The sequence below is a fragment of the Colletotrichum gloeosporioides genome, assembly GCF_011800055.1.
Source record: "Colletotrichum gloeosporioides strain Lc1 chromosome Unknown consensus_54, whole genome shotgun sequence".
NCBI lineage: Eukaryota > Fungi > Ascomycota > Sordariomycetes > Glomerellales > Glomerellaceae > Colletotrichum > Colletotrichum gloeosporioides.
Genome location: NW_025544699.1, coordinates 733,833 through 748,758, shown reverse-complemented (window position 1 = coordinate 748,758; position 14,926 = coordinate 733,833). Strand labels below are relative to the sequence as shown.

General features: G+C 55.3%; 5 protein-coding genes across 5 annotated transcripts; 3 read left to right on the top strand and 2 right to left on the bottom strand.

The window, feature by feature from the left end:
- Window positions 1-695: 695 nt before the first annotated feature.
- GCG54_00004709 (uncharacterized protein) lies at window positions 696-1,305 on the top strand (the record flags this gene model as incomplete). The annotated part of the gene is made up of 2 exons (XM_045404754.1): window positions 696-1,244; window positions 1,303-1,305. The coding sequence occupies 2 exons, from the start codon at window positions 696-698 to the stop codon at window positions 1,303-1,305; spliced, it is 552 nt and encodes a 183-aa protein (XP_045262697.1).
- A 1,409-nt stretch (window positions 1,306-2,714) lies between these two features.
- On the top strand, window positions 2,715-3,294 carry GCG54_00004708 (uncharacterized protein; the record flags this gene model as incomplete). The annotated part of the gene is made up of 2 exons (XM_045404753.1): window positions 2,715-3,007; window positions 3,087-3,294. The coding sequence occupies 2 exons, from the start codon at window positions 2,715-2,717 to the stop codon at window positions 3,292-3,294; spliced, it is 501 nt and encodes a 166-aa protein (XP_045262696.1).
- Window positions 3,295-3,503: 209 nt separating this feature from the next.
- Window positions 3,504-7,122, bottom strand: GCG54_00004707 (DNA repair protein rev1; the record flags this gene model as incomplete). The annotated part of the gene is made up of 2 exons (XM_045404752.1): window positions 3,504-6,822; window positions 6,875-7,122. 2 exons carry the CDS (start codon window positions 7,120-7,122, stop codon window positions 3,504-3,506), a joined length of 3,567 nt encoding a protein of 1,188 aa, XP_045262695.1.
- A 463-nt stretch (window positions 7,123-7,585) lies between these two features.
- On the top strand, window positions 7,586-11,650 carry GCG54_00004706 (Uridine nucleosidase; the record flags this gene model as incomplete). The annotated part of the gene is made up of 6 exons (XM_045404751.1): window positions 7,586-7,731; window positions 7,787-9,177; window positions 10,167-10,237; window positions 10,409-10,494; window positions 10,564-11,223; window positions 11,278-11,650. 6 exons carry the CDS (start codon window positions 7,586-7,588, stop codon window positions 11,648-11,650), a joined length of 2,727 nt encoding a protein of 908 aa, XP_045262694.1.
- A 398-nt stretch (window positions 11,651-12,048) lies between these two features.
- On the bottom strand, window positions 12,049-13,185 carry GCG54_00004705 (Mitochondrial thiamine pyrophosphate carrier 1; the record flags this gene model as incomplete). Its single annotated transcript, XM_045404750.1, has 3 exons — window positions 12,049-12,928; window positions 12,999-13,051; window positions 13,153-13,185. 3 exons carry the CDS (start codon window positions 13,183-13,185, stop codon window positions 12,049-12,051), a joined length of 966 nt encoding a protein of 321 aa, XP_045262693.1.
- Window positions 13,186-14,926: the final 1,741 nt, after the last annotated feature.

The following is a 14,926-nucleotide window of genomic DNA, read 5'->3' as shown; positions in this document are numbered from 1 at the left end:
AAGTGAATCAAATGGTTTTGGAAGGCTTGAATTCGTGAAGTCTGAATAAATCGAAAGCGATTCTCATAGCCTGCATGCTAGCTCTTCATCTCAGGGGCATACTTCTCAAAATCCAGGGCGATGGCGCACTAACACCTCCCAAGTGGACTGAGCTAAAGGACCCTGAAAAGTCCTAAAAATGGAAACAAACCGATGATGTTCAATCATCTCTCCCAAATCCAATCACGACGGACCACAAAACAGCCCAGGGCAAAACGTGGTGGAATGTCGTCGGTGGCGTGCAGGTTGCAACTCCAGGAGGGGAGGATCCAAATCCGGGTTCTCGCCCGTTGGGCCCCACAGCGATCGGCCTGCAGATCTCGGCCAGGGCCTGGCCAAGTCCTGCTCACAGCACGGAGCCGCGGAGCCAACCAGTGCAACCCGACCCCATACATGATTTCATTGAGCGTTCTGGGAGGTGAGCCTCAATCCTGCTTGTGTGCCAAGATTTTGTCGATGGTCGTCAGATGCTGATAAAATGAGTGTGGCCTCCTCGAGCCCCTTGGGCTCTCCTTTATGATGGAAAGGCTCTCCACCCCGTGTTTGGGAAGAAGACCACTGCCATGTTCCATCATCTCTCGCTTTCTTGATCATCTTTTTTACCATATTTTATCCCCTCACACTCGCTCAACATACACTCGCTACAAGCAACGAAGATGACGTCGAGAGATAGTATCGTATGGCTCCCAAAAGAGCTGTACAGTTCCGTCGAGAGATTCGCCGACCCAGAACATTTCATCTGGTGCCCCATGCCCTTCGACGACTCATTACCACTGGAACAAACGTCGTTTATCCATATGAAGGAGGAAGAAGAAGCAGAAGAGATCGACATCCATGAGCCTGTAGTGGAACCCGTTTCGAAGAACTATGATCGTAATCGAGATTCCGGCATCGATCTCAGTATGGACTATGAGATGTCCCCGTCCCCGAGCGTACATATACCAGACGAACCGACAGATCCATCAAGCTCAGAAAGCGACTCCGATAAAGATGTTCCTTTCAGGGAGCCCAAACAGGGTGTCAACCGAGGGAAGCGAAGGCAACGAAAACGGCCGCCGATGAGGCAAAGTAGTCCCAAGCCAGAAGAACCCAGGGCTCCAACAGCTCGAGAGAGTCGAAGCTTTGCGGTACATCTGGGGTTGAATCTTGATGTTGAGGTGTCCCTGAAAGCAAGGATCTACGGCGGATTGGAGCTAAGCATGCTGGTAAGTTGTCTCGTAGCTCTATCAACTGTGAGAAGCACCGCAGCTAATACCTGTGAAGTAACGAGTTATGAAATCAAAGGAATGAACGAGACGACAAATGAAAAGAGAAGAAAAAGAAAAAGGAAAAGGCATAGAAGAACGAAGCCCGGAGGCATGACACCCGGCTACGTTGCGGCCATGATCAATGTTAACTGGGCATCAACAATACCATAAGTTTCCACTTGGAAAAGGGAAAACAGCATCTTTGGAATCTCTGGAAATGGTATGGAGTGTATGGCAAAAGGGAGATTGGCCAAGCGATGTCGCTGAAGAGGTCACGATGCTCGCAAGTAGCCGTCATGGTTACGTTTCCAGACAGAAGTCAGTCTGCGAACCGGACAGAACGAAAATACCAACAAGCATGTCGTAGACTTGCTAAGTTGAAGTCTGAATGTCTCTTGATGAACCAACGAAGATCGTTCGGAGAAATTTGCAATGGAACCGAGAATCCGGCGTCGTGGCTGCTGGCTGGCTTGCCTGCTGCTGCAGCCACAGACCGAGGAAACAATGATAGACAAATACAAGTCATCATATCGCAAACGCAGGGTCGAGTCACCGGTTCCGTGGAACGTTATTGTACAACACGCAGATCGCGTCGGCGTGGTGAAAAGAAACGTGTTGTCGCAGCCAAGGATGGGTGGTTGTTCCAATCAAGGTTTGCACCTCGCGGCGATGTTCCCAGCAGAACCTAAAGGCCCCCCAGGAACACTGCCGGGGCGCACAGACCGCCCGGCGAGTTCCCTCCTTCCCCGTCCCGTTCGGGCCTAGACCGCCGCCACATCTCAGCTGTGGTGGGGTCTCGACGGGCTCCAACAGGCCCAGTCCCTGAGACGCCAGCGGCAGGCCTACAGCGGGCTCACAGGCTTGCATCCCGCTAGGCCCGTTCCTCTCGTTTATCAAGACGCCCGAAGGGCCTGGTGCGCATGGCTAAACCACCTCAGGCGCGCCATCGCGGCGCAGTGGTCGGGTGCATAATCTCCTTTTGGCGTCTCTGCTTTGCTGGCCGGCCGCTGCGTCCGACGCAAAGAAAAATTATTATTACTCCAATGGGCCGGCCGGCGGCTTTGCTAAGGTAGCTGAGCGAGCGAGCTGCGACCTCAGCTTCTTCTCACCTTCTCCCGTCCAGCCTCAGCTTGTTCCCTCCCTCTCTTCTCCTGAAGCAGCCCGACTTCTGCCACCGATATGCTCCCGTTATGAGAACGCGCCTTGCTTGCCGTGAGATTCCAGCCTGATCCCTTGAATCATCCGCCGTCAGCAACGTTGCGACCCCCGATTACGCCAGCGAAGCTTCGGTACCCAATCTCGCGATCTTCATCTTCACGATTGGGCGACACTTCCAATTGCGATCCCGAGTCTTGAACGCCGGCCTTCTCACCAACCATTGCCTCACAACTCGTGTTTTTCGTCGACAGACTTGCGATCGAACTCAAGATGGCTCGCAGCATGCTTATCCAGCTCATCGCCTCCTTCATCCTCCTCGCCCTCCTCTCCCCGCTGGCATCCGCGCAGTCCCTCTCAATCTACCAGGACTCCGACAAGTACAAGTACCAGGGCTGCTTCAACGAGACCGTCGACCTCGCGGACACGGCCAAGGTGCGCGCCCTCGCCGATGGCGCGAGCAAGACATACCCCGTCGACGGCAACATGACGGTACCGACATGTCTCAGCTTCTGCAACAGCGGAACCGATACCCAGTACAAGTACGCGGGTGTTGAGTATTCTCGGTGAGACTGCGACATTCGATTCCCTAAAAGGAATCATCTCGAACCTTTCGTGCACATTGCTGACGTGAGTTTGTCGCAGCGAGTGCTGGTGCTCCCAGAGGCTCTCCAGTCTGGCGACGAAGCTCGATGACACGGCGTGTAATACCCCTTGCGACGGAAACCGAGACGTCGCTTGTGGAGGCGCGTTGAAGTTGAGTGTCTACATGATGCAGAGCGGCAGCGCTCGGGTTGCGGCGACGGCCTGGGGTTTGGTGCTTGCTGGTACACTGGCGGTCATGTCTTTTTAAGAGTTTGACTGATTTTTTTGCTAAGCGCGTCTGATTTTTGGAAAGGCTTCTTAGGAGATACCCCTAAGTTTGGACGGCAATGATCTTTGATCTTTCTCAAGCAGCCGTGAATAGAACAACGATCACATTTGAACGATAGTATCTTTAAAGGTCGTGCCTCCCAAACGCCACCCAATGGTATCCTGGCATCAATCGTGAATCATACAACTTCATAGCTTGAGGGGCCCCAAGCCCCTACGCTCTACGGCCTTCTGGACCGCCGCCTTGATATCCGAGACCGTCCTCCTCCAAGCCCGCTTTCCTCGCCCTTCGCTGCCGTCCTCCTGCACCAACCACTCGAGCCACTGGACCAGTTTCGATGCCTTGTGCATGTCGCGCTCCTCCGTTACGACCTTGGCCAGATACTTCTCAAACATGACGACATCCTCCTGGTGGGGGCCCTCCGCCCGGGTCCCGTCGTGCCAGGCCTCGATCATGTCCTTGATCTCCTGCACCGACTTCACCGCAGATCCCATGAAATTGACCTTTGGCGGCGGTGCTGGGAACTGAAGCTTGGTCTGTCCGCCGGGTAGAAAGTCGCTGGCCTCGGCTGGGAGATGCTTCCGGGGCGCATTGAAGTTGAGACCGGATTTCTGAGCGAGGCGTTTTCTCCGGTGGTCTTCGATGACTTCCCGGCGGACGTCCTCCGGCAACTCGGCCAGAAACTCCGCATCAAGTTCCTCTGGCTCATCGTTCTGCGCAGCGGGGACAGCCCCTTTGTTCGGCAGGAAACTTGTTTGCAGACGGTTTGCTGCTGCATCCTGCTGTCTTTCCCTTGCATTATTGAACAAGTTCCTCCCTCTCTTTGTTGGCGTGATTGCTTTCTTTGGCTGAATTATCCTGTCTTTTCGGGGTGATTGTGGTAACCGGGTTTGCGCACTCTTCCGTCCGTACTGTGCCAGGACCTCTGCCTTCATATCCTCCGGCAGGGCATTGAAGACCTCTGGGTCAACCTGAGATGGGATATCGTTTGGTACCGCAGGGCTCTGACTCCTTGACTTGGCTTTCGGCGATGCTGGTCTAGCTGCAGGCGGTGGCTTCTGGCCCCTCTGCAGCTTGGATCGGATGTCGCTGGGTAGCTCAGCCAGCACGGCGGGGTCGACTTGTGATGGCAGGATGAACTGCGTACCCATGATGTTCAGTGGTGTGTTTGCTTTCTCATCCCTCTCACCAGCTCGCGCCAGTGCCAGTGCTGGGTGCACTTTGGGTTTCCTTGGTGTCAAAGGATCGTCTGCAATAGGATCTTTTGCAACACTCCCACGCGCCTGGGTCGTCTTAGGCTTCGAAGGGCTCTTTGAGTCTTCGATGGGATCAGCAGCACCCTTTTTAGACGAGTTGGCGCTATTGAAAGTTGGAAATGCAAGTCTGCGTTGGCTGCTTTCAGGGCCGGCTGGACCAGTCTTGATAGGTTCGAGTTTCGTCAACTGTACACCAAGACCTCGAAGGTCTCCAGGACTGAACCTGTAAGATCGGAGGACCGAAACAGCTTCTTTCGCAATGGTATCCGCATTATGGGTGGCGACACCAAACATCACACTCTTGCTGAAGCTGTCACACTTGCCGTGTCCTAGATGCTTTGCTGGGTCCAGGGGGGCATCTTGGGCCCGGCGCATGATCTTCATAGTGAACTGCTTCCCCTTGACCTGCTCGTTGAGCAGACGACGCTCAAGCTCCTTGCAAAGATTCAAGACGAATTCTTCAGCTTCCTGCTGATTGATGAAGCGGATGCCCCAGTTGACCTCCGCTGACACGGATTTTCTGGGAGGATGCTCTCCGACTTCAGCTCGATCGATGCCACGGGCATACTCCCACAGCCTTTCGCCGGTCTTGGGTCCCAAGGAGGAAGACAGACGCTCCTTTGACACGTTTCGGATATCTTTGACGTACTTGACTCCGATCTCCTCGAGCTTGCCGCTAAGACTGTACGCAACACCGGGCAGATCCTTCGCTTCGATCTCTCCGATAATCTCAAGCATTTCCTCAGGCTTCATCAGGAATTGCCCAGCGGGTTTTGCTCGGCGCAGGGCGACCTTTGCTTGTAGGATATTTCCTCCTATGCCGACCGAGACAGCACATCCAGTAGATGCTTTGATCTTGTTGCGCAGGTCGAGAGCAATTTGCTCCGCCTTGTCTTGCTCCCTCCAGATACTACCCTCATCCACACCGGCACCTTCTGAACCGACGCTGGAGAGGACGATGGACGTGATATCAACGAGTGCTTCATCAATACTGACGCTCTGAACGACTCCGCCAATGTCGAGGATCGCTTCGTAGAAGTGACGGCTGGCCTCTTCGTAGGCAGGGAAATCATATGGCAGAACCTTGATATCTGGGCACAAATCCAGAGCTCGCTTCATCCACATCCCGTTCTTCACGCCGAATTTGCGCGCCACATAGTTGCAACTTGCAATTTCTGAGGCAGATCCACTGCTGTGAGCGACCACAGTCGGCTTGTCGACGTATTCCGGGTTGCGTTTCAAGGAAACGGCGCAGAAGAAACTGTCAAAGTCGACGTGCATGATGTACCGTCGAGATCCGGCCTTCCTCTTGATGGTTGAGGTGCCCTTTTCCTTTGCAAGCTTCTGCATCTTTGATTTCAATTCGGCTTTCCAGGTCGAAAGATGATGGAGCCGACTCTCGGAGTAGAACTGCTTCAAAAAGTCCGGGTTCGCCGTTGAAGACTTCCACATTTTTGGGTCTGAGAGAAGCCAGGCATTGTGTTCTTCGGAGGTCATGTTCTCCGGCATTTTGGAATTGCGTTTCATCTCCTCCTCGATCAACGCAGGTGTGACCGTGTCTCTACCGTAGTCGATCTTGGGGGCTTCGGGGCTGGGCTGCTCGATTTTGGGTTCCGCCACAGCCTTGAGCTGCTCGCTAAGTTTCTGTTCCTTCGCGACCTGCGGCTGCTTCGTATTGTGCTTTTCGGGCTTTGACAGCTCGGACTTGGGTGCTGGGCCCTCAGGAAGAATATCGACCATCAACTCGTCAATTTCCATGTCATCAAACTCTTCCACTTCTTCCTTCAGCTTAACCTTCTGAGCAGAGGGGAAAGGAATGGTTCCCGGGCTGTCAGAACTGCGAGCATGCTTGCGGGCAAGCGGCGATTCGGCGCGCTCAACAAATCGACTTAGTGAGGGAGTGACAGGACTGGCAGCAGATGCTTTGAATTGACTTGTGTAGAAGCTGTTGTCCGTCTGCTCCCTGTACCCTTTCCTGGACTGAGGTGTTGCCTGACTGAGCTTGTTGGATTCATCAAACTTCAGAACTTTCTGACGAGGACCGTCGTTGTCCACTCGGTAATCGGACCATGGCAGAAGTCGTCCGGCTTGAATCGAATCAGTGACCCAGGCGGGCTTCACCAGTCGGTATCTGCTGTAGTCCACAGACTTCTTGGGCGGCACAGAGGATGCGATGATGTGAGTGGCCATGGTCTTCGCGTCCAAGTACTGCAGGAAGCCCGCGCCATGCTGAACAAGCTCACGGTGAAGGCTACAAAACCTCGGTCAGCTGCGGGCAGTCGCGTCTCATCAGTGGGACTTACACGTGAAGAGGAGGCTGCGTATAGCCCGTAACATGCGCAACGACGCCCTTGAAAATTTGAGGTTTGTCGCTTGAAGAGGCTCTCATATCCGCATCCAGATTCTGTAGCTTGATCTTCTTTCTTCTGAAGTAGTCGCCAAAGCCGCCAAAGGCGCTTGGCTCATACTCCTCGCCTCCTTCGTCGGTAAACTCATGACTTTCGATTCTTTTCCTCACTTGAGAGGAATTTTTCTCCAGACGGCTCCCCATCTTGTTTGGTGGTCACGGTGCTTTCGTATAGATGACGGATGTCTGGGAGCACGGCCGATGACCCAGATGCTAGCGTTGCGATGAATCCCTCACACGAAATCCTGTCCAAATTATCGATCGCATGATATCGAACATCTTAATCAAAGGGTGAGGATAGCGCCCGCGGGGTCAACGGCGAACGAGGCCAGGGCGCATAAGTGAGTTGGCGATGAGATGCTCTTCACGGAGCACCGACGGCCTGGATGCCTGCGACGCGGATGACCGCGTAAAGTGGAGTGGGGCCGCCTCCACGCGTAAGGTGCCTTAGTGCACGGACTCATCTGTCTGTCAAGATGACTAATCCGTTCCCTTCCAAAGTACTGGTAGGTTTTTTCGGCGTTAAGCACTTCGACTTACAAGAGCTCACTGTTTTGCATGTTTGCGACAATCTGCCGGACCCAACAACCATCGAGGAACCGCGATCATGAACAACGAGCAGTTTCGGAAGCTGCTAGGCGCGAACTCAACCAAGTCATCATCACCAAGTAATGGAGCCACGCCAAGTAGCGCCACGCCATCTGGCGCTGGTGCTCTGGGATCGCGACAACGATCAAGCATCCCAATGACGCCGTAAGCTTCCTTGACACGCATCACTTCAAGTATCTGACTAACTCGCGTGTTTCAGCCGATCTGTTGGTGGCATGAACCCTAGAAACGAGTTTGCGCGACAACTTGCCGCTAGAAATCAAGCAGCTCAGCCCCAAAAGAAGTTCCGATCGTCAGCGCCCAAAGGATCCCGACTCGCCGAAGGCTACGTGGACCGATCGAAAGAGCGGTACGATGAAGAGGAAGATGACCGCGCGAAAAGGATCAAGGCGTTGGAGGAGTCACTCAAGAACGAGGAGATTGACAAGGAGACGTTTGAGAAGCTCCGCAACGAGATTGCGGGAGGCGACATCTCCAGCACGCATCTGGTAAAGGGGTTGGACTTCAAGCTCCTGGCGAGGATACGAAGGGGTGAAGACGTTTGGAATGACGAAAAGGACAAAGAAGAGAAGGAGGAGGCACCCCCCGAAGAGGACATCGACGAGGCATTCGACGAATTGGAGGAGTCAGAAGTGCAAGCTATCGAGAAGGAGACCGTCAAGAAGAAAGGCCAGATGGCGTCTATCGCGCTTGCGCCTGGAAAAAAGAGAACACGCGACCAGATTTTGGCAGAGATGAAGGCTGCAAGAGCGGCTGCAAAGGCAGCGCAAGACAATTTGGGCGACAAATTCAGGAAGATTGGAGCGAAGCAAAAACCCGGGACTCGCATTGAGCGAGACAGCAAGGGCCGTGAGGTCCTAATCATCGTCGATGAAGACGGTCACGAGAAGAGAAAGGTCCGGAAAGTGCAACCAGGAGTCGAAGAAGAGCAGAGGAAGGAGTTCATTCCAGATAAGGACGCGAAGCCGCTTGGCATGGAAGTTCCTGAATTCTACAAAAAGCAGCAGCAGCAGGAAGCCGAAGAAGATGATAACGATGACATTTTCGCCGACGCAGGAGATGATTACGATCCACTTGCTGGCATGGACAGCGACTCAGATGAGGACGACGAAGGCGAGGTAAAAGACAAGGAGGCGAAGGAGGACGCCAAGGCAGAATCCAAATCCGACTCGACATCAATGGCACCGCCTCCCAGGCCAGCCGCCCCGCGCAATTACTTCAAGGACTCCAAGACGGAGCTTATTTCATCACAATCCATCAAGGCACCCTCTATGGAAGACCCCGCAATCATGGCAGCGTTCAAGAGGGCCGCACAACTTAGAGCAGCAAACAAGGAAGAGGATAATGATGAGGATGAAGATGACGAAGAGGCCAAGGCCCGCGCGGCACGTCGCAGGAAGATGCTGGAGTCGGTCGATCGCGATGCCGAAGATCTGGACATGGGCTTCGGCACCAGCAGATTTGAGGATGAGGCCGACTTTGACGACCAACCAATTAAGTTGTCTCAATGGGGCAACGACGATGACGAAGAGGGTGGTCATGGTGGCAAGACGAAGAGAAAGAGAGGTCCCAAGAAGAGAAAAGGCGACGGTAACAACGCAGCAGATGTGTTGAGGGTTATGGAGCAGCGAAAGGCGGCGGAAAAGTCCTGAACAGCTAAGGAAGCACAGTGAGTAAAACCGCAACTTCAGGCAAGTGGTGTCTACACTTGCAAGGCGACCGGCAGTATCATCGTCATAGTCACACCCTCTGCATTGCCTCGTCTTGGCCTCTCAACGCCGCCTGGACGACATCCATATCGCATGCCTTCATCACTGCCTCAGGCCTGTTGCTTAGAGGCAACATGGACCTAACCTGGCTTCAGAGGAAAAAATGACGTTGAAGATATCAGAGTTCGATGACTCAGCAGCAGATGACCTGCTGCGAGACCCGGCAAACACGGAAAGTGTTTTCGGTGGTGGTGCTGGGTCTGCTGGACCTTCCGAAACGGGCGCATGTCGAGTGCTCGGAGGACACCGCCTCATTATCAACAGCCGCGCACCTCCGCTTGAAGCTTCGTCTCGCAGTGTTTCTCTGAGGTAATCGCCCGTGGGGTCCACCGCCCCAAGATCTCGGCACTCCGGGTGTCTGTAGGGCGTTGGCACCAGTGAGGGCGACAGGAGAGACCGTTCATAGGGTTTCGTCTAATCAGAATCAAAATAAAACACCGCAGACATGATTATCATGTGATGGGATTGGCCCAATCTTTTTTTTTTTTTCTCCCCGTTGGGGCACCCGCCCAGGTGCCCATCCACACGTCCTCCGCCTGTCTCCGTCTGTTTTCCTAGGCCAACGGCTCCCCCGCCCCCGTATCGAAAGCCCCAGAGGAGGGGCCCCCGTGCCCGTTTGGTTGGTGTTATCCACTGTGAGTGGGAACGCTTCCAACGAAGCGCACGGCGACCAGTCCGTGGCTGTTTACCTGCCGCGGCGGCCAACCCTCGCATACCTGGTTGTCCGCCGCCCTCATCTCTGTCCGACATCCTCAGCGTTGCCGTGGAATTCAATATCCCTCAATTTTGAATAATACGAATTTTTTGGAGCTACCATGGTCGACCTCAAACTGACGGAACCCACAGTCCCAGTCTGGCTGGACTGCGACCCAGGCCACGATGTGAGTTGCCGCCGCCATCATGTTGTGTGGTGTGAGGGGGCCATGATGAACCTGCATGCCTCATGAGTCTCACATTCACACGCCGCATGCCAAAAAAGTCATGCACGACACTGCACTTAGCCACTATAGGCCTGTACGGAAACCAAATTCACGCTGACCGAACCTCACCAGGACACATTCGCCATCCTCCTGGCCGCCTACCACCCCACAATCAAGCTACTGGGCCTCTCAACGGTCTTCGGAAACGCCCCCCTAGAGTGAGCCATACACACGATGCCACCCCTCTCGTACTTACGCATGAGTGCTTCATTCTAACAACATCCCAGAAAGACAACCGCCAACGCTTCGTCCATCCTCACGGCGATCGGCAAGCACAATGACATCCCCGTCTACGTCGGCGCCGCCAAGCCCATGGCCCGGCCGCCCATGCAAGCCGCCACCGATATCCACGGCGAATCCGGCCTCGACGGAACCGACCTCCTCCCGCAGCCCCTGAAGGCTGCCGACCGCACCACCCCGGCCATCGACGCCATGGCCGCCGCCCTCTCCGCCCAGGCGCCCGGCACCGCCTGGCTCGTCGCCACGGGCTCCCTGACCAACGTCGCGCAGCTCTTCGCAAAGTACCCGGACCTCGTCGCCCACATCAGGGGGCTGAGCATCATGGGCGGCGCCATCGGCGACGGCTTCACGGACATCGTCATGGGCAAGGTCGACGGCGTCGCGCGCGTCGGCAACTGGACGCCCTGGGCCGAGTTCAACATCATCATCGACCCGGAGGCCGCCGCCGCCGTGTTCCACAACAAGGCCCTCGCGGCCAAGACGACTCTCGTCCCGCTCGACCTGTCGCACCAGGTCCTCGCCACGGAGGAGGTGAGGGAGCTGCTGCTGTACGGGAAGGACGCTGCCGGCGAGAAGACGGGCAAGGGCAAGACCACGCTGCGGCAGATGCTGGTCGAGCTTCTCATGTTCTTTGCCAAGACGTATAGGTATGTATGATGATATGCTTGTGTATGTGTATGGAAACCTGATTGGCGGTACAGCGACGTCTTCGGCATCACCGCCGGCCCGCCCCTCCACGACCCCCTTGCCGTGGCCGCCGTCCTCACGGGTACCAAGCACGAGATACCCTTCTACGACTTCGACACCAAGAAGGGCAACTGCGTAAAGTACCACGAGCGCTTCGACCTGACCGTCATCACGGAGGGGTCTCTCGAGGATGCGAAGGAGGGCAAGGCGCAGCTGGGCAGGACGGTTGCGAAGCTGCTGGAGCCGGGCAGCGAGGGCGTCAGGATACCCCGCGGTCTCGACATTCCCATGTTCTGGAAGGTCATCGAGGAGTGTACGGAGCGGGCGGATCGGGTCAATGCCGGTGAGGTGACGGGGTTGAAGGAGAATGGTCTTCTGGAGAACTAAAAGGCTGTCTGCTGGTGCGAGGTCTGGGTAGCATACGCCGTGTCAAGTCGCGATTGTCTAGCGAGTCTGCGTTCAGCATTGATAGACCAACAAGTTTCAGCGCTTTACCAAGAACTCTCACTCACGGTGCGACGAGAAGTTTGTGAGGGTGAAAAGAGCTCCGACTCCGAACGCTGAGCATCAGTCTCAGCAGCGCAATTTGCTTCACGCTCATGTTTTCCTACTCCGTCAACATGAACCCAATTGGATATGTATTAGGTCTAGATGTGACTCTATTTTGGAAACTTCGTGGTTTCCGTTACTGCTCTGCTCAAACAGAGCCGCCGCTTTTCAACGAAGCCCGAACCTGTGTTCTATAATTGGGTATCATATGCCCTTCTATGTTCCATTTTCCCAAGTCAAAATCGCTTCTCATCAGAATTTTCTAATCTCATCAACACTCTTAGGACCCTCTCATAAGTCCACACCGTAACCGCGCTTCCTGGAGCGGCTTTGATAAGGCTGACCGTCAAACCGCGGTACAATCCCCGTATGCCTTCACTTGCAAAGATCATTCGCATGGCACGCACCGCCCCGGGATACTCGGGAATGTTCTTGTGCACGTATCGGGATCGCGTGGGGCCTTGCACCTGAATACGTTTCCGAACCAGATCAAGGGGGAAAACGGCTGTCTTGGACATGACGCTGGCCATAACACCAGCCGTGGCGTCGCCACCGCCCCATGGTAGATGCAAATCCCCTAGCGGCAAGCGCAGACCTTCATACAATGCAAAGAATATGCCCATGTACGGTACGATCTGCGCCACACCGGGCCCAAGCCCTCGGAAGAAGCCGCGGGGTCCTTCGTCACGGTAGATGTCGGTGACGGCGTGCCGAAGTCCAGTATACACCCGTTCGTTCCCCTGCGCGGCAAAGCGAGTCCGCAGTAGGTCGAGGGGATATGTGGTCGTCGTGGCGGCAGCTCCGGCAGTAGCTCCGGCGATGAAAGACTGGGCGGCGTTGGGTAGTCGGTTATCGGAGGCACTCTGGAGCAATTGGGCCGTTGTGCGGTAGGTCGTAAACTGGACTGCCGAGTAGCAGACGTACATCAGTTCTGCTGGTACGTTGCCCTTCCACAAGCCTGTAAATCCCTCGTTCGCGATGATCAGCTTCATGGTATTCAGAGTGCCCTTGTACACGGGCCCGCCCCTGGCGGTCTGGATCGACAGAGGGTCGGAGAGCGAGTGTGACTGCAGCTGGAGGCGGATCTTGACGACATCGAGGGGAGCGATTACAAAGCTTTCCCATTCAAGTCAGCTTTGGGTCACAAGTTTTTGACTTCCCGTCTGGCAGATGATGGACGGCATACCGTGCAAACAGACCGGCGGTGGCGCCGGCCGTTACAACCTGCAGGCGGGAGCCCTGGGCGGACAGTGTGTAAGCATCGTGACGTTTCGACAGCACATGTAGACATGACAGCAGCGAAATCGGAGAGGCCGTTCCTGGGGGCAGTGCCGCCTTACCTCATCTTTGAGGCGTTCGCCGCTGGGCGACATGCATCCGGCTGTGTCCTCGTGGGGACCTGCGTAGAAGGCGTGTGAAGGGAGGGCGAGACTGGCAGGGCAGCTCGTGGTGGTCGTCGGAGATGCGCGACTTGTTTTCGGGACCGTAGGACGAGGTTTATCAGGGTCAGATGAGTCGCGTGTCTGTGGGAGTTCGTCCAAGCGGTGCGGTCCGAGATCTCAACGACGGGGCGTCTTCCCGCAGTTCTATCGGCGTGGCACTGCTCGGCAAGTCGAAACAACCAGATGGCGGCTCCAGCGAGTGAGGCTGAGGGGTCTCAATTGAGTAGAAACTTGTTTGAGGATTGTCCCGGTGATGGCTAGAAACCGAATGTCGAGGGTCTGTCCGCTGTTCGTTTCGATGTTGTTCTTTTTGGCTAATCTCAATTCTGTTGGACGTCTGTTCGTCGCTCGCGTGGGAATTTTTCTGGTTACCTAAGATGGACATCTTGGGTGAGATAGCTCCCGTCCACCACGCCCGGGACCCCCCAAGCACTGTGACGCAATGCTGATGGTAGCGCGCTGTCAGGGAGATTTACCACTGCATCTTGGGAGAGATAGCGCGCTGGAACCCCACTGCGGGCGTCACTGTAGCAAGGGCACCCGCCTTCTCCATGCAAATTTAGTGGGCATAGCCACGCAGGGTCTGGTCCCTTTCACCCGTGCGGGCCATGCGAAGGAGATCAAAGACGTAGAGAGAGCGGATGCAAGATGCAAATGCAAGTCTTATTTGGACTGATGGTCGACGAGAGCAGGTTGCCATCTCACGGGACTCGTTGCGAGACGTGCAAGAATTGGGAGGAATTTTTTGATCTCATCAGAACCACGAGGCTGCGTGCTTGTCCATGCTCTCGTGACTGCTTTGGTCCTGTGACCACCGCCAGCTCTGACGACACTGATTGGCAACCTACCCATCTGGATTAGCATCTGAAAGAGATGAGAGGGGAACGCCTCAGTCAGGAGGAGTTGCCGAGAAGAAACAATTTTATCAGGACTCGGAAAGAAGGACGATGTCGGTAGGTAGACAATCACCAAGACATGTTTGAATGTTTGGAAAAAGTATCGTAATGTGAATATCCCATGGAAGCGTCCTGACAAATGTCTTTGTCTCATCAATGCCCGGCAACTGGCTGTTTCGAGGGGCACTCGAGTAGTGTAGGCAGCAAGGTACCTTGAACTTGCAGCGAAGGACCAGGTGTACGGCAGCGAGGGACGGCAACAGATGGACATGGAGGGTACTCTCGAGGTCCAGCATGGCCACAATGTACTTCCCTGTCGTCGGGGTAAGAAACCAGCGAAGTTGAGACGAATGGAAGACGACCCAAAAAAGGGCAAGTCGAGGCAAGTGGGCAGCTTCACCCGGATTCTGATTCTGGGGGCTCCAGTAACACGTGCCAAAGTTGGCTCGTCTCTGCGCTCGAGCGGCCTGCTCCTAAGCAAGATGCGGCAAGGTCATTGGCTCATCGCTAGTGGTTCCCTCCGTCCGAGACGACTCCCCTAGGCGGAGTCGCAATTGCCTTTGAGGTGCCTCCGCATTGGCTGGAACCGCCAGTCTTGGCGTCCCGGCCGCCCCTCAGTGTGGGGAGCAGCCCCCCGACCGAACGCTGAACTCGATGCGCGACCAGCGGGAAAACCCAGTCCAGCCCTGGATGGGGCAGGAGCCACACGGAGCCTACGACACGACACTGGACACTACACTGCAACTGGACACTGCACCTCAAGCTCGCCCATGGCA